This window comes from Pygocentrus nattereri, chromosome 16 (assembly GCF_015220715.1).
Source record: "Pygocentrus nattereri isolate fPygNat1 chromosome 16, fPygNat1.pri, whole genome shotgun sequence".
Taxonomy (NCBI): Eukaryota; Metazoa; Chordata; class Actinopteri; order Characiformes; family Serrasalmidae; genus Pygocentrus; species Pygocentrus nattereri.
Genome location: NC_051226.1, coordinates 22,473,552 through 22,492,063, shown reverse-complemented (window position 1 = coordinate 22,492,063; position 18,512 = coordinate 22,473,552). Strand labels below are relative to the sequence as shown.

At 38.7% G+C, this 18,512-nt stretch overlaps 1 protein-coding gene across 2 annotated transcripts in view; it reads right to left on the bottom strand.

Moving 5' to 3' along the window:
- Positions 1–18,512, bottom strand: part of apbb3 (amyloid beta (A4) precursor protein-binding, family B, member 3) — a 34,187-nt gene that overhangs the window by 3,460 nt on the left and 12,215 nt on the right. The window contains exons 2-11 of one of the 2 annotated variants that reach the window (XM_017704434.2): positions 16,798–16,982; positions 14,962–15,035; positions 11,319–11,370; positions 9,669–9,815; positions 8,986–9,113; positions 8,126–8,131; positions 2,773–2,887; positions 1,892–1,979; positions 1,657–1,740; positions 69–184 (exon numbers count right to left, since the gene is read on the bottom strand). In XM_017704434.2, the coding sequence (XP_017559923.1) occupies positions 69–184; positions 1,657–1,740; positions 1,892–1,979; positions 2,773–2,887; positions 8,126–8,131; positions 8,986–9,113; positions 9,669–9,815; positions 11,319–11,370; positions 14,962–15,035; positions 16,798–16,982 (995 nt within the window). The remainder of the gene's footprint in view (positions 1–68; positions 185–1,656; positions 1,741–1,891; positions 1,980–2,772; positions 2,888–8,125; positions 8,132–8,985; positions 9,114–9,668; positions 9,816–11,318; positions 11,371–14,961; positions 15,036–16,797; positions 16,983–18,512) is intronic. The other variant, XM_037546064.1, reaches the window with a different exon arrangement.

Here is an 18,512-nt window from a genome sequence, read left to right as displayed (position 1 = left end):
AACTTTGCTGCTTCACAAAACAATGTGTTTATTAAATCTACTGCTTTCCTGATCTCTGTGGTACTTGCCTCTCCCCTCCACAGAGACAGCAATGTGTCTGATACATGGATGACAATGGGCTCCCACTCATCCCTGTCTCTGGAGTGCATGATGCTCTCAATGGCTCTATTCAGCACCTCCATCCCTGCCAGGAAGACAAATAAAATGAAACTATAAGACCCACATGGCCAAGCAAAAGCCTACAATCCTGAACAAGTTAATCTTACTTGCTCTCTTGTAACTAAACTTGGGATGGACTTTGAGTCTTGGATCTTCTCAAAGTTCCTTCATGTTCTTAGAGAGTTTTCCTGACACTCACATGTTTGACAAGAGGGGTTGGTGCCAGAAAGCTGCTTTGCAACAGTTGCTATTACAATAAGCACAATACAAATGAACTGAATTTAACTGAATTAATCAACGGATTGTGTTTTTTTTTTAGATGCTGAGGAGTTTTGCAATAAAGCTTTAGAAATCTGTGATGACTGAGAACCTGATATGTTTTTCAACTTGTTTTGAGTGTAACCTGGTTAGTTAGTTTCTGAAAGAAGACAAGGGAGAAACACACTGGAAATTATGTGTCTCTCTGAGAACATACAGACATAGTTTTAAAGACAGACATTGTTTTCAGTATTTTATACTGAAATAAGGTAATGAATCTACTTAAATGCAAAACAGGCACTGTATTTCTACAGCCACATATTCAGGAAAGATGAGGAAAAGAAGTACAATAGAGTGCTCTTAAACTTTTGGCAGAAAACCCAGTGTGATACTTAAAAACACACAATGTTTTTGTATTAAAAACTGGGATTAATAAATATATCGCTCTGCCCCCATCCCAAACAGCACAGCACGAGTGATTCACACTTACATAAACTGTGAAAGCACGATTTACACACTTAATGTGGAAATAATATGGTGACAGGACAAAATTGTGAAGCCTTGCTATTGTTGTGAGCGTTGGGTGAAAATGCAAATTCCTAGAGGGACTGTTCAGACCAATTCTCTACTGTTAGTAAACTGACAAACCTGCTGTCACATCAGCACCATTGCCACCAGCACCAGCAGGAAGGATGATATGGGAGGCTGTACCACAGCAGTGTCATTGAGCATGTAGGTCTTTATCTCCCGTTTTGTCTGTACATGACCGTTGCTCAGAGACACACTGTGAGTCGTTACAGCATGAGCTATCCACAGGGAGCATGATGGATGGCTTTGTTTAGCAGAGGCTGAGAAACGCTGTTGTTCTCTCTGAGTGCAGCCCATGCTGAGGCGGAGCCCGGGGACACAGTAATGACACATTGACCCTGGGAGAAGCAGAGCTTCTCGCTGTATGACTACGCATTTTTACTCAGAAGAAAGGAAGCTCTGCCAAGTCTTTGTGCCCTCAACCATGTCTGTTCAATCTCTAATTATCACTTCCTTATCTTCTGCAGTTTTGCCCTGACTCTATTATCAGCACTGTATGCTCCTAGCTCACAGCGACAGATTAGAAATTAGTTTTCATGACTTAGTTTTGATCAGATTTGACACTGAATGAAAGGCTGAATCTAATGTGCATTAGATGGACAGATTTATGATGAAGGCTTGAGATTTGGAGTGATGAAAGCTTAGACTCACCCATTGCTCTGGAAACGGGTAGATTCCCAATGTACTCCACATCAAATTTCTGAACCCTCTGCCTCACTGCATCCAGGAAATTGACTAAAAACACATAAAAGATAGCATGCATATATGGGAAAAGTGGACCTTATTCTCAAACACACACAAAAAAACAACCAAAATAATCACATATTTTAATAGATTTACAATCCATATATCCAGATTATGAAGACCTATTGTCTGAGCTTGGTACCTTGATGAGGTAGATCCTCAGGGGAGATACTCTCCATTGTAACTGAGCGTGCCATAGATGGGTGCATCGCTGATTTCTCTGCCATGATCTGAGAATGCATACAAAAGGCTAATAATTATGTTGTGTGTTTTTTCTTCTCCTATTAATTAATATATCCTTTTCTAATATACAAGGTTTTCTCATACAGTAATAGTGAAGGTCGTTAAATAAAAATCCTATTGATTTTCCAAAGTTCTGCATAAGGTGGAAACAAATTAATTTAGAGAGGTTTGATATGTCATGCTACAGAAACTTACCAAGCCAGAATTATTTACAGTGATGACAGAAATCAAAGTTTGGAAGCATTTAATACCCCAAAAAGCATGCCTCACAGAAAGCTGAGACAAGAGCACTGTCCTGAGACACTGTTTTACAACAGGGCCTTAAACACATTTTTACAATATATTGTAAGGCAAAACAATACTGAAATAAAACACATTTTAACATTTTTTAAATGTATTAATTATATACATTAATTATATATAAAACTTACAAGACACTATCATAACCCCTGGCTCCTATCAACACCACACCAACTCAGTTTCTCAACCATTGGATTATTCAGAAATATTGAGGAATGCAACTCTCCTTTAAATTGAGACTATGTAGCAATTTTCAACACAGTATTGAAATGAATAACATTGCTTTGGGATTCTAAACCTACGTGTTTTTTAGAAACAAACAGCTAAGTGGTCAGTATTTGATCAGCCAAGCTCACAAATCTACACTTTGTGCTGTCTTCAGGTCTTCCACCTTCACCAAGCCATTCAATTCAGTGTGCTTTATGTGGAAGGCCTGACCCCTCATAGTGAGCTTCACAAGAACAAGAAGCAAACCCTGACCTTGGAGCACATCTCGTGCAGGGCAGAGGCGATGGTCTTGGCAGGTGCGTTGCACCGGAACACGTGACACTTCAGCATGCAGGTGTCCTTATCACTGGCCACGAAGGCAAAATCCCTACAGTGGAACAAAAGGCCAGATCCGATACTCATCACTCCATATGCACTCAGAGCTCCATATGCACTCAGAGAGACAAGTGGTGCCTAAACCCAACCCTGAAGATCTACTGCTCTGTGGAAACCCTAGTCTAACACACTTCCGTCTACCATGGAGAAGCTGTAAAGGCTGATTAGCTGACTGTGTTAGAGGAGGGTTGGGTAGATCTTCAGGAGGAGAGCACCTCTGTCTAGACCTCTATGACCTACATTCAGAGACTGATGAGATGTTAAAGACAGAGCCATAGATAGAGTATCTACTAATGAAAATAAAGGGATGTCAGCGAGCTATTTATGAGATAAATATGAAAACTGAACAACTGCAATAACAGGCCAACATGGATTCTTGCTAAAACTAGAAAGTAGTTCCCAGAATTGCTTTGTTTCTCAGTAGGATCCAACATGTGGACACAAATATTTTTATAAGTATATGTCTCTTCACCACATTAGTGTTCAATATGATCCCCTAATCACTATTTATTAAAATGACATGAAATAAAACTCAGAAGTACACTAATGAACAGAAATGATGTGCTAATCACTGTTTCCCACATTAGAAAATTAGGGACACTAGATTATTATATGGAAATTGTACACCAATGTTATATGGTTTTGTTAATCACTCTGCCCCAGCAGTACCACTCTGTTGAACAGGACAGTGCATTATGGTTATCCGCTAGTGTATACTACCTATTGTGGTCCATTGTGGGATTGTAAGAGTGCACCAGATATTCTTCACTACTGTGGAAATGTATTTAATTTCCAGTCAAAATGGCCATTAAGTCCAAGTTATTTTTCAGCATCAAGAAATAAAACAGCCGCTTCAGCAACTGAAAATAATATCAAATCTTTCAGTATTTAATGTTTCCAGACTTTGTGTTTATTAGGGTTTCTGTTATTTCCAGGATACTCACTTTAGTTTTTCAAAGAAATCTGCAGCTTAGAAGATTACATTTTTTACTTTTCATGATCCAAATGATAAGCTTTGTTTGATCTGCAAATTCTTCTTCTTTTTTGTCCATTTTTTTGCAACCGCTTCTTGACAGCTACACATCTTTTCAGACCCACAGATGTCTTGAGATATCTTCTCATAGTGGAAAGATGGACAGAAACACCTATGGATTTTTCAGATCTGAAGTGACAGGTACTTGATTTTCTCCTCTCTCCCAAAGACAAAAGATTTTAAGCTGTTTATCTGATGGTGACATTTTGTATGTCTTTTAATATTTTTTAAAATTTCAGTTTTGGGAAATCCTATTTAGGATCATCTTATATCTAATCTCCTCACAAACATCTCCTGAAAATGAATAACATGTACATAATGGCCATTAGACTGGAAGTTAAATAAAAGAAGGGTGGTCTCTGAATTTTGCACAGTACTGTATGTTTTTAGACACCACAACAAAATGGCAGACTCCAAAATGGTGCATAACAGAACATAGCCCAAGTCTACTGCGACACTGTAATGATGAAATTACACAGCTTCATCAGCATAACACAGAACCTCATTTGCAAGAGATCTTTAAGGTCCAGATGAAACAGACTTAGCTGAAAGGAACTTACAGAAAACAAGCTACATAGTGATGCCTAACAGGCTCCATCCTCCACTCTATGACACCTGATAATCACTGTGTGTCTTTACACTGACCTCCAGCTGCCTCCCCCCAGCTGACTGCAGACAGTAAGCTCAGATGTCTGAGTGCTATAAATAAAGAGGATCCATGCAGACAGACATGATGCTCAGCATTTCCCAGAGAAAAGGCGAATAAAATGTTCTGTCCCCCTCCTGTACTTAGTCAGAAAGCAGTGATAATCCAAAAATGGCTGTGGTTCTTTACTGACTGGTGTCTACTCTATGATGCTCGGATCTGAGGATGCTTTTTGGAATTGGATATTTTTGAAACTGAAAATGTATAGTAAGTAGTGCCTCATGTGGGTCATCGCCTGGGTTCACATGAGCATACTGCTGCTTGTGGAAGTCCAAGCAGCAGCAGCTGTTTAATTATTAAGCGAAAACACTGAAGTTAAACAGCAAACAGAATAGCAAATGAATTCCTCTGCTCATCAGAGAGAAAAGGAGTGAGAACGAGAGAGTGAGAGAGAATTGGAACAGGCAGTGAGCCATGGTGAAGGTTCTCAGATCTCAGGACAAAAACACTCCAGTCTCTGTCTACACTCCAGCTCATGCTCTCATAATTAGAGCCCCTCAGTTTTGTGTACCAGTTACAACACTGTTAACTGTAACTCTGAAATGCCAGACAGAGATATGAATTGCCCCAACTTTGAAACTTATATAATTAAATGCAGAATTAAAAAACATTTTAAGGACTCAAAGACAAACAATGTAGACTATATTTCTCTTTAAAATCATGAATCAGTTTCATTGTTAATCTCATGTTCAGACTAGGGATGTAAATGATTAATAGATTACAAATAAAAGCTGTCAAACGTAAAATAAACTGTTCAACCACTGCTATGGTTTAAAATAATGTAATTTAGTTCATTTGCAGTAAACAACAGTTCCTACCTGAATAGGTGGTATTATCATTCAAGTTGAGGAACGTTTTTGAATTGTATGCATAAGGGGAACAGTAGGCAATTGATTATGTTAGGCAGGCCAACTAAAAATAAAGCATGCAGCTATAAAAAGTGGTGTTCAGGACCACTTTACATGAGAACGACAGTACAACTTCAACCATACTGAAAGTAAACATCTGCAAGCAATAACACAGACAACTTTCCTACATGTTCTCCAAAAGAAAGTGTGATGCACAGCGGTGTGAGGAAATCATACCCGAGTTCAAAGTTATAGAGAAGGATGTGGTGGATGGTGATGGCATGTACGTATACATGTACGTATACATGTACGCTGTGACATGTACGTATATTTAAGTCATTTTGTTAACTTTGACATTTTTGGCCATATAATCAATCATGAATGTATAGTTGTTAGCCCTTCAGTTTAACCAAACCAGGTTCTTACCTGGATGGCAGTGGTATTAGCCACTATGCTACACCAAGTTTCTGCTTTTAATAAAAACAAAAGCTCATAGTTGAACTGCACTGAAAGTTTTCTTTTTTAATGACCATATACAGCACTGTGCAAAAGTTTTAGATATCTAAGTAAATATTTAAACAATGTACCTCAGCAGTGAGTTTATCACAATATATTAGAATGAAGTCATATTCATAAGTCAAATAAACATAAAAACAATAAAAAGTACCAAGAATTTCTTAGGTCCTTATTTTCCCTTGACATCTTCACAGCCACCACAGAGACTTGTTAATATCATCAATTACAGCACAATTTAATGAAGCACTGATTGGTCAAACCAGGAGTTGCTTTTTAACTATGTATAATACTGGGCTTCCTCGAGGAGAGGTTTAAAAATGATTGAACAAACACACTAACATCCATATATAACACACACACACACACACACACACACACACACACACACACACACATATATATATATATATATATATATATATATATATATATATATATATATATATATATATATAAAATAGTCATTATTAATTTTCTATAAATTTTGTTTATTCAAATATTAATACTCAGCAAATTTCTCAGCAAATAAACACTACACAAATAAACAGATTTTGAAAATGTGTCTTGAGTGCCTAAGACTTTCGCACAGTACTGTAAGTCTTTTAAAAGAAAATACTAAAACAAAAATCCAAAGCTATGGTCAGATGCCCAAATCAGTTAAGTATGATGGCAGGCAATTTCCTGCTGAAACCTGCTCACCAAATGCCTTGTGTTCTCTTCTGTAAGTCCAGGGGGACCATGAGAAATCCATGATTTAGAGACCTGTGTCTGCTTTTTCTGTTTGAATGATGATACGGAGTTTAAACTTTTGACCATGCTGTGGTCACTACCCGAACACGTCAAGTGATGTCTGCAATATAATACAGCCTAATAAGTTATGGTCACATTGTCTTGGAAATTTAACTCCGCTATTGCACCAGAACATTATATCTGAGGAAAAGGCCGTTCTTTTAAATTGTATTATATGCTCTGACAGCTGCTCTGTGTTGTGTATGTGTGTAAAGAATCATGCAGAACAGTACTGAGAGTGCTTTATTCTACCACAAGCCCACAGTGTTGCTGCTGTGACTGCTGTTCAACAGTGTGAAGGCTATGGTTTGCAAACAATATGACTCATTTTTGCTTCACTGAATTACGTAATGTGCCAGTAAAGTCTTTGTGTACACTTGGCATCAATAAATGTAAAACCTTTCGACCTATACGGATATACATTCTGCTGTTTTCCTGAGCAGTTTCACAGGTTGTTTGATTTGACTGAAGCCAAAGAGGCCGAAAAGTTCATAACGGTTCACAACTATGAACACACCGTTAAGAGTTCCAGTTCTCTTTGGGGTGTTTTTTCCTGTCTGACAGTTAATCAATGCCTTTTGTTTGGGTGTAAAGTGATAAGAGTAGGAAGTATACATAGTAGAGCTATTCCACACTGCCAGAATTGACCTTGAGGTTTCTGACCGTGGCTGCGTAACACACTCTGCCTGACCTTTTAATGCAACAAAGAACAATCAGCTGGACGTGACCCAGCAAGCTATACTGCTCCATTCATCTCAATTCTTCCCTTTCTGTCGTATTAAAACTTGTGCAATTAATTTACACATCAGTGTGTCCTCCATGTGGCTCTGTAGGGATTTAATCAATGTGGCTTGTAATTAAATCTGCATGGATTTGTCAGGATTCACATCGGAGGAGGCCCAGTGGGACCTAGCCTAAAATGAATTACATCTTCAAAACATCACTCAATAATACTGGCACTCTGATTGGTCTGTCAGGCCGGAGTCATTTGCATTTGAGGGGCAGCAGCACTGAATGACGTGCAATTGCTTTTTTTTGCAATTGGGACATGGAAGTTTTTCTCTGAAATTCATTGCAGGAAAGGTTCACTGGGGCATGCACGGGAAAGAGAAGGAAAGAACCAACATCACCATTCTAATTCCCACTCGACTGGCACTCAGACAAGCAAAAGTACATAAATTAAAGCATGAAGGTAAGAAAATGAAAGAATTCTACAAGGCCATGAAATACAACAGAACTACTGAGCTGCACACTATGCTACATGATATGCAAGCTTGCAATCCCACAAATGACATTATCACTTGATCTCGTTAAGAAAGAAAAAGGTGCAGTAATTACCTGTCTCTGTATTCACGAGTGGCGGTTTAAAAAAAGGAAAAGAAAGTTAATTGTTAAGAATGACGTGAAAAATAAGCAGAAACTGATTGATCTAGCTACGCTTGATTTGCATGATTCAAATGTGTACATAATTTCCCTGTGAATTAAAATTTATTACAACAACACATGTTTGTATTTCGGTTTACTCACTTTTGGCAATAAATGATGACATGATGATGCATTAATTTGTCAGGGCATGCAATAAGTTTGCCCTATTGCTATTATATGGCATCCCATATATGCTATAAAAGTGTAACACAATTTTCCAGGCATATGAATCAAAGCCAAGGAAAAGCAGGTTAAGTGGGTCTGGATGATAAATATCCGGTGGGCTATGTGGCACGTTTTTTCTTGGAAACACTGGTGAGTGTGAACAGAAATAGCAGCACTCTGATTCACTCCATTTGAGCACCTAATGTAACAGCCTGATCACATTGTCAGCTGGCCCAAAGCTGTGGTGACACAGTGAATGAAAGCAGGTCTGCATTCAAGGACCTAATTGCTCCCACAATGAATGCCCTTCATCTGCACTCTACTATTGAAAGAAGAAAACTGTCTTATAAGTGCTTCATGGCTACAGCCATGGGGGGCTTACTTTTCAGTTCTGTTTCTATAAATAAATAGACCTGAGAGCACTCTGAGATTTCTTTTAATATATAGAGGTCTGACAATAATAATGCTGACACATAAACAAGGACTGAAATTAAAGAAATAATAAAAGCCTAAAGTGCGAGGTGGTAGCAGAGAAAGAAAATGAGCAAATGAAAAGAAATGATAAAATGAAAGATAGGAACAAATGAAGATCTACCTATAGTACTGACCTGCCACTGTTGCAGCCCACCCCCCACACTCGGATATTGATAATGGGCTGGCAATGGATGAGACTGCGGTCTACAGGGTCTAGGAGGCTGAGTGTGTCCTTCTTCAGAACCATCATCATATCTTGACCCTTAGCACATGCACAAAAGCCCCTCAGTCACCACAGCAGAAATGTTCTTATTAATGTAAAGTCTTTTTTTTACAAATAAAACCACTTATTTTTTCAAATCAACACCTGATTGTTTTGAGTTACTTTAGTGTACATACGATAAATATGTTTCTATCATTCTGACCACAAGATTTTATGGCTTGGTGGTCCTAGTTGCCATGGTAAATTTACAATATTTTATCTTTTCCCCTCATCTTCTGCACCAATAACTCTACAGACTGTCTGCAGTAACTCCTTTAACAGGACTGAAACATCTATACTGCTATAGGCTAAATGCACAGTGATTTTAAAATGTGTTAATGTTTGCGACATCATAACCATGATGAATTATTCATAGGCTTTTTGCAGCCAAGTTCTTCATTCATAAACTGTATGAACGGAGGAATGGCAGGTGAAGGTAAATTCTTTAATTTTAAAAAAGTAAAAAAAAACATTGCTTTTTTATCACATGAGCCCTTTAAACACCGTGTTGCTATACCACACAGTACCATATCTTCAGATAATCAGGACACTTACCTCTCCCCAGGCGCCCACAGCATCACGCCCCTCCGCCTTGCTGTGAGAGAGCTGCTGGATGCAGTTATTGACCGCTAAGCTGCTCTTCCCTGGAGCCAGTTCTTCCTCGGGTATCTCCACCCAGCCCAGCGAGCGTACCGCAAAACACTGTCGTACACACACAAACACAGATTTGTGACCTCAGTTATTTATAACGTCTTAAGAAAGTACTAAAGAAAATATTTTAAACTGTAAGATTACTTTACATAAAAAACAAATGATTTAAAAACTTTTTTGTATTGTTTTTGTCATAGAGTGAATTTAGCACTATTCCTTAACACAACAGACATGGCCCTGTCATAAACGTGTCAAGAAAAAATGTGCTCATTATTTATTTTGACCCAATACAAATCACACCAGCTGGCAAACTGCTAGTGGCTGAGGTAAAAAAATAAATAAATAAAATCTGTGTTGCATCGGAACATGCAATTCTTTCCAGCGATATCCCAGATATGACTTTTTGTTGAAGCTATTTGTGTTTGTCATCAGTATGACCTGGATCCTTTTACCCGCACTTAATGGAGCTTTGCCCTTAGTAATTCCTCACTCATCCTTTTAGAGGTCAGTACACACGTATACACCCTTCACACACACATACATAGTTAAATGACATCCACACAAACTGATCCATGTTCTGTCCTTAATCTCACCTCCTCACGCTTCTACCATCTGTATTCTGCACTAGTAAAGCATTCATATTTTACCCTTTACCTCAGCATCTGTTCAACATTCATTCAATTCAACTGAACATGTGCACTAAGCGACAGAACAGACCCATACAGAGCTTTACACAACAGTTAGTCCCAACGAAGAAGCCTTTTTTCACAATCACTGTATCATTCCACTGAGCACTGGCTGCTAAGTAACGACTCACGGTGGAGCTTACAAAAACAGAGAAAGGAATATATTAGGTATAATCCTTAAGATAATATTTGGCCTGAAGCTTGTTTGGTTATACCCTGGAGAAGAGTGTGAGAGCAAGGCCTACATCAAATTCTGAACCTGTTGTTGCTCCTAAGCAAGATTTTGGACTGCAGCAGTGATGGAGGAACAACCAAACAAACTGGAATTAGCCAGAAACAAACAGAATACAATTAAGAAAACAAGATGGGCTGTGAAATTCCAGAATGACAAAAAGAAATTCCAGTTAATCTTGCAAATCTCATAAAAGTTGAGCTGAAACTGATATTGCAACAATTTTATGGCTCTACCTGTAAAGCAAAAGGTTAATACTTTTGTGGAGGGAGGTATCTGCATTATTCCAACACACTTGATACAATGCTTGCGACACCTTTGCTTTACATTTTTCTTCATTTTGCTGAATGGTTGTATAAAAGCAACAGAACACCAGCGGTTGTGTGTACTCACAAACTCATCACTCATCCCATGTTCTATTGCTTAGTTACTTCACAGGAGAGGGTAAAATGTTTATTTTTAAAATGGTTTAATCTTATTATTTTAGAGCATTTCTGTTGCTCCCTTCATCATAAAATGTACATACAATATAAAGGACAGCTGCTGTGCTAAAATGATGTAGAACAATAATGACTAGAAAAAAAATACTATTTTTTTGGACTTTGACAATATGATGGAGGTTCAGCGGAATGGTACCTTGGAATCTGGGTCCATGTTGGTGCAGAAGTACTCTTCCTGCCAGGACACTCTGAGGAAGAGAGAGAAAACACTAGCATGTGGCTTAAACATATGAACTAAAACTACAATATCCAAAAGGTCTATCTATGCTTTGCGTACAAATATACATTATTTTGTAGCAACTTTTGAAAAGGTGACAAGTTGCAGAAGTTGAAGAACGTAAGGCCAAAACATCATTATAAGAAGGAATTGTAGCACACACGACAGCAAAGTTCTGAGCGTGTTATTAATGTCAAATGATTTTTATTATGTTTGTGAAAGGTCACACTATAAGGATAGTTCTAGTGTAATGCTTCTGCTGTGCAATCAAGGTAACATTAGCATGGTGGCAAATTCTTTGTTTTTCCAATAAGTTCAATCTTCCAATAAGCAAGATTGAATACACAAAAGACATTACTGATGGGCACAACTATCTTTATCCAACAAACGAGCGGTGAAACGGCTGTTTTTGTTGTTGTTTTTAGTTGACTGGGTTGGTTGTGAACTGAAGCTTTGTTAGAAAAAATGTTCACTGCATTGTCCTACCATGCTCCTGCAGATGCTCAGTGGGTGGCTGTTCAGTGGTTGCTGGAGAGAAGAGATTGACTCACAACAGCTCATTTTCTGTGTACTGGTGTTCGTGTGCACACTTAAGGTATTTTCCACGACTAAAGTTATCTATAGCCTTTTATATGATTTAAATGGAACAGTCCCAAAAAACAATCACTTGACCAGCATTTAACTGACTTTTCAACTAAAGATATGGCCCTATAAAGTGCTCAGCATCAGCTATCTCACTACCTCACAGTGCAGTTTGCTCAGGCTGAGTGACTGGTTTTTGTGGGGTGAATGGAATGGCAAGGGGTGATGGACTAATAATAGTAGAATAATAAAGTACTCAAGCATGGCACTCAACCTGCTGAAAAACAAACTGCAAATGGTCTTACATATAATTCAGTGTGTTTACTATACCTGCTGTGTTTTTTTCTATTTTGGGTCTATTTCTATTTTTTTTTCACATTATTGTGAAACTGTTACAACAACTCATAGATTATCATGGAATGTTTAATTTATTTGCAGGTATGTGGTCCCACCAGAGGGACAGACTGTAAGGCGTACAGTGCAGAATGTCTTCAGACAGATCAGTATGGGTTTGTATACAATTCTAACAAAAGACATTATGGGCAGGTGTGAAGTCAGCGTGCATAATTCATTATGAAGTACTTAACTCACAGAGAGAGCTAGTCAGGCTAAAGTACAGACTTCACATGTCAGGGTTAGGTGTAACACAATGTTACAACTAAGTCTCCCGTGGTTGGATAGTGTAGTGGGTAACACCTTTGCCTTCTACACTGTAGACTGGGGTTCAATCCCCCACCAGGGCGAACACCCTACACTATACCAATAAGAGTCCTTGGGCAAGACTCCTAACACAGCCTTGGCCTACCAATCTAAAATGATGAAACTAAGTCGCTCTGGATAAGAGCGTCAGTCAAATGCCATAAATGTAAATGTAAGTAAACAATGGAATTGGTAAACCTGCACACAAAATCCAATTATGGCTTTAAAAAAAGTAAAAAGTATCCAAAACAAACTTTTAGACAACATGTTTATAACACATTTTTTTCTTTGAGGAGAACTGATAAGAATATTGAAAAATGGGGTAATTTATAGAAAACAATTCCAGATTAACAGAAACCAAAATAATGGTTGCCTTCATCCCCATTGCAACAATATTCATAGAATTTTTTAAGACCATGTGTTTCTGCTTCTGTTTGTTTGACTTTAAGAAAAGTGACCACAGAGAAAAGATAGACATATTCACCATTTCTGTCAACCAGCAATCTTATCAGTAATGCTCTGTTTAAAATTATTGGACAATATCATTAGAATATATCATATAAGTGCAGAATCCTATCAGCAAATGGGTATCAGCCACAAAATGTTCATATTGGTCAGGGCTCCATACACACACACACACACACACACACACACACACACACACACACGCACAGACACATACGCACACACACATATGCACACGCACACACACATGCACACACACATGCATACACACACATTCATACTCTCAAGTTTGTATTTCTGTTTTCGTGGTAAATTTTCTTTTGATTTGTTCTCTATTGTAGCGAAATGCTGCTATGTTACACCTAACCCAGCCTTAACCTTAAAATCACCCCTCGCCCAACTTACCCAAAAGCTTGTTATTTACTTTTTGTTATTTACATAAACAGATAAATTCCTTTGAGGACCCATTAAATGTTCACAAACCATTGAAATGTAATATTTTTCTAGTAGCATTCTGCAGACAGCTGGTCCTCCCAAAGACCTAAATTAATGACCACACACACCCCCACACACACAGACATAACAGTCTGCCCAACGTAGGGCTCCTGGCACTATTAGCAGCCAGTGGAGATGGCAGCTGCTGAGGGGAGTGTCAGGTCCTCTCCCTCAGGAATATCCATGTGTTTATGCTGTCAAATGACCAGGCTAGTGGCTTCATTATAGCAGCTAACAAAAGAGAAAACATAAAAAACAGAACTTCTTAGAGAAACAAGCAAAATAATTTAAATAGGTAGCAAATGTGAATGCACATTAGACTTTTGCTAACCAAGAAAATACTGGGTTTTGGGCAGGGTACTGCATGATTTTTCACAAACAACACCGGGGCACGGCACTGTTTTCTAATGAGAGATTCTTTTACATAGTATACCGTATGTGTTTTTATTTGAAAGAATGTGTCTACCTAGATTGTGCAGACTCGCACATGTCCTCTCTCTCTAATGTAGTTTAGTATGAAAAACTGTGCATAACAGGTGAAATAAAAAGAAACCTGGCAAAATTCCAAAAGAGTCAGCGACGTCTACAACCCCAATTCCAGTGAAGTTGGGACGTTGTGTAAAACTTATTTGGAATGTGTTGCAGGCATCAAATTCAAAATGAGTGAATATTTGCAAAAAACAATGAAGTTTATCCATTTGAACATTAATTAATTAATATATCTTGTCTTTGTAGTGTATTTAATTGAATATAGGTTGAAAAGGATTAGCAAATCATCGTATTCTGTTTTTATTTATGTTTTACACAACGTCCCAACTTCATTGGAATTGGGGTTGTACATCATGGTAACATTAAGAGCTGGTCATTACAATCAATAAAAGCAGCTTTGTCATGTACAGTGTAGTGTCTGAGACTGTGGGAGTAACCGTTCCACCACAGCTACTTGCCACAAACAAACCGCAAGGTACGTCTCTACACCACTTAAGTCAATGTCAGTCAACATATAGTTTTTTTTGTCTGTCAATCAATTCAAGCACTTAGTAAAAAAGCAAAGCAAAACTTTGAAACTGTATTTGCCATAATCCATCTTTCTTCATGCGTGCAAGCGGGATCAGGCCAGGTTCGGGTTTCAAATTTAACAGTACCCTTGAAGCCTGGTCAGGTTGGATCTCAAAGACTCGGGTGCAGAAAGAGCTATAATTTACTGCCATGCACATCCCTAATGCATGCTGAAAGCAAACAACATGGTGTTCTGTGTGTAGTATGTGTGTGTGTTGTGCATGCAGTGGTTTTGCTGACAGTGCAAAGAGAGAGAACTCACTGGTCACTGAGTGAGGTCATGGGTCTTTCTGTTAGCCTGCCTCTGGACTCGCGCCTGCCATCTGCTCCATCACTCTGAGAGGAGAAAGAGGGATGTTCTAAACTTAAACTCCAAACTTTCATTCTTCTCTCTCATATCCATACTTTACAGAGTTTTACAGTAGTTAGTGAATAATTAGCCTAGAGTCTAACACAAACACACATATAAATACACACGTCCATACACTCCCACACACTAGTCTTTCTCACTACACAGATTTTGTCACACTCACGACTCCCACGCATGCCTCCACCTACTTGTACATTAAATGTGTTTGTGAGTCACACTGGTGGACAAGCACAGTGCAAAACGTGACTTGATGCCACTGTAATATGCTTTCAAAGTGCACATAAAATGAATGAATTTACTAAGGCTGAAGCTAATCATGCACCCCGAACAGAATTCCTACTAACTGTAAGCTTGTGAGGCACAGTGTTTAAAAGCATAATAAACTAGAGGAACTTTCAAAAAGCTCAGAATGAAAGAGAAAATAAAAGCTCATAAATTAAGAGAAATTATTTCCTAAAATTTTTTTTTCCTAAAAAAAAATCTTTTAAAAATTCTACATCCACTAAACATAGGATTTTATTTGTGAAACAACCATATGGCCTATGAATGCATGTTGTGGCATCAAGACACATTTTTTTCTCGCACATGTGCATCTGATAATGTACTTTTGAAGGGAAATATTCTATCAGTACGTCTTCAAGGCTTTTGCCTGCATTTACGTTACGTACTGTATTGATCCTGCCTAAGTATGTCTGGGGGAACTGCAAAAAATTGGTATCTTGGCAAGAGAAATTATCTTAAATCCAGTTGATATATCTTCTATTTTATTAATTGACTGTTATAAGCAGGGCAGCACGGTGGCGTGGTGGGTAGCGCTGTTGCCTCACAGCAAGGAGGGCCTGGGTTCGATTCCCTGGCTGGGCGACCAGAGTCCTCTCTGTGTGGAGTTTGCATGTTCTCCCCGTGTCTGCATGGGTTTCCTCCAGGTTCTCCGGTTTCCTCCCACAGTCCAAAGACATGCAGTCAGGCCAATTGGACATGCTAAATTGCCCCTAGGTGTGAGTGTCTGTCTGTCTGCCCTGCGATGGACTGGCAACCTGTCCAGGGTGTATCCTGCCTTCCACCCGAAAACTGCTGGGACAGGCTCCAGCACCCCCCCGCGACCCTGATGGAGAAGCAGCTTGGATGGATGGATGGATGGATGGATGGATGGATGGATGGATGGATGGATGGATGGATGGATGGATGGATGGATGGATGGATGGATGGATGGATGTTTAACTTATAGTTTTCAAGTAATTTCATTTTAGGCACTATGACTGCTGTAGCTATTTGCCTCCCAACAGGAAAGCACAAAGAAAGAAAAACATGTTTGAGAGACTGCCTCAAATTTACACTTAGCATTAAAAGGTGGAGAAAATTCCTCACAAAATTGGCCACCACTAGTTGCCTAATATCTTCACCCATTTTCTGAAAGATCCTGCCATGTTTTGCACAATACTCCTCCAATTGCATATGAGAACATGGGCACTTTCAGGCTCATGCATTACTTTTATACATTTGGGCCGAATTTGTCCGAATTGCACCTGAAACCAAAACTAGTGTAAAGGGTTTAATATACTACGCCCTGAGGGTGTTATGAGAATCCCCAGTTTGTGTATGTATTGGGGGAGTTGCATGAACACACACCACAAAGCAGAAATTTTCAACACAGAGACTATGATCGTACTCACAAACCTGCAGACCTGCACACACACACACAAGCACACACTGAGAGAGGATCCTCACTTGCTGGTTGGTTGTGAGTCCGTCAATGGCGTTGTGTTCCTCCTCTGTGCTGAACGAGGGATGCTGCCACTGTGTGGTGCCGGAGGGCACATGCCAATAGTAGGTGCCGGAGCTGTCCCGTATGGTGCGCCATCCTGGAGGCAGGTCAGAGTCCAATGCTAAACTCTGATCATTCCAGATATCATCTGTAAAAAAAAAGAGTAACATTTAACATGTGGTTCTCAAAATAAAAATAAAAAATGTAAAGACTGAGCATACAGTAATAAAATGTATTAATATGACTAGTGATTCCACTTTTGAACCATAGTACATGTGGCATATCAGTAATACTAATACTACTAATAATAATACTAATAATATTTGTATGCCAGAAGTGGATCTTGGTATTGGCAACATAGGCAACTGTCTAGGATAGGAACTTGCCAGAACATGACATTCTTGACTCTTCGAAGTGAATGGAGAAATATATTTTTCCAAGTAATTTTGACACAGCACAAAGGGCAACTGCCCTTTTCAAACTAGGTTAAAAAAGAAAAATTACAAGGAGATACAAGGCTTTGTTCCGACAGCAGCGATATATAAAAAAATGGAAATTCTGGGACTAGGGGTTTGGAACACACACCTCCCATTAGAAATGACCCTATAATTTGTACATTTTTACATATGTTTATCTTATTACGATCTCAATTATAGTCTTGGGTTTTAAAAGACCATAACATAATCCCTGTAAATATCTATGGTCTAAATATTTAACTTTTTTTTTTTTTACAGTGGGACTGTTTAACTAATATGCTAGACTAATATGGTACATAGTATGTTGTAACATAATAGTAATATAATAGGTAATATTATTGAAATATAATATAATAGTAAAATAATAATATACTATTGTAATATAATTAAATATAATTAAATATAAATAAAAATAATTACTTAAGATTTACTTAATAATTATAATATAAAGCAATATAATTGTAATATAACAGACTAATATGGTATACATTATGTTGTAATCTAAGAAATGTCCTAATTCTTTCATTTTTGTTCAAACATATGCACACATTAGTAGCTGATGAAAACAAAAAACACGGACACGGACTACATCATTTTAAACATGAGAAAAGAGCAGATGTAGCTTGCAGGCTCAACAAACACACACACAGAGCATGGTCATATGTGACAGAGAGAGCGAGCACTCTCATCTGCCTGTATGTCACACAGCCAAACATTAGGTCACCATCCACTGCAGCTCACCGTTTTAGACCACATGATCCAACCTCAGCCATTTACCTTTAGCCCTCTCTGTCTCTCACTCTCTCATTGCCTCCGTCAATAGGTGCTGTGAATCAGGGGCAGTGATGGAGCGGCTATGCATATTGAGTTACGACAAGGGTTTTAGCCTGAGGGAATGATTTAGTATGAAGAGTCCACTCACATTCCACAAATAACACAGCTTGGATGCCTAGAGGGGACGGCACTGTGTGCATGTGTGTGGGCAGGAAGTGGGTCAGTAGTGACACGAGGTTGAGGCCGCACGGGTAGCGAGGATGCCGCTCAGAGCCATGCCACAGAGCTGTCCTCACAGTGAGGGCATGGGGGTGGGGGGAGGGGGGCGGGGGGTCAGAGGATGAGAGTGTGTCCGAGAGACAGAGAGAATATCAGAGACAGAGAGAGTCAAAGAGAAAGAGAATGTCAGAGGGAGTTAGAGAGAAAGA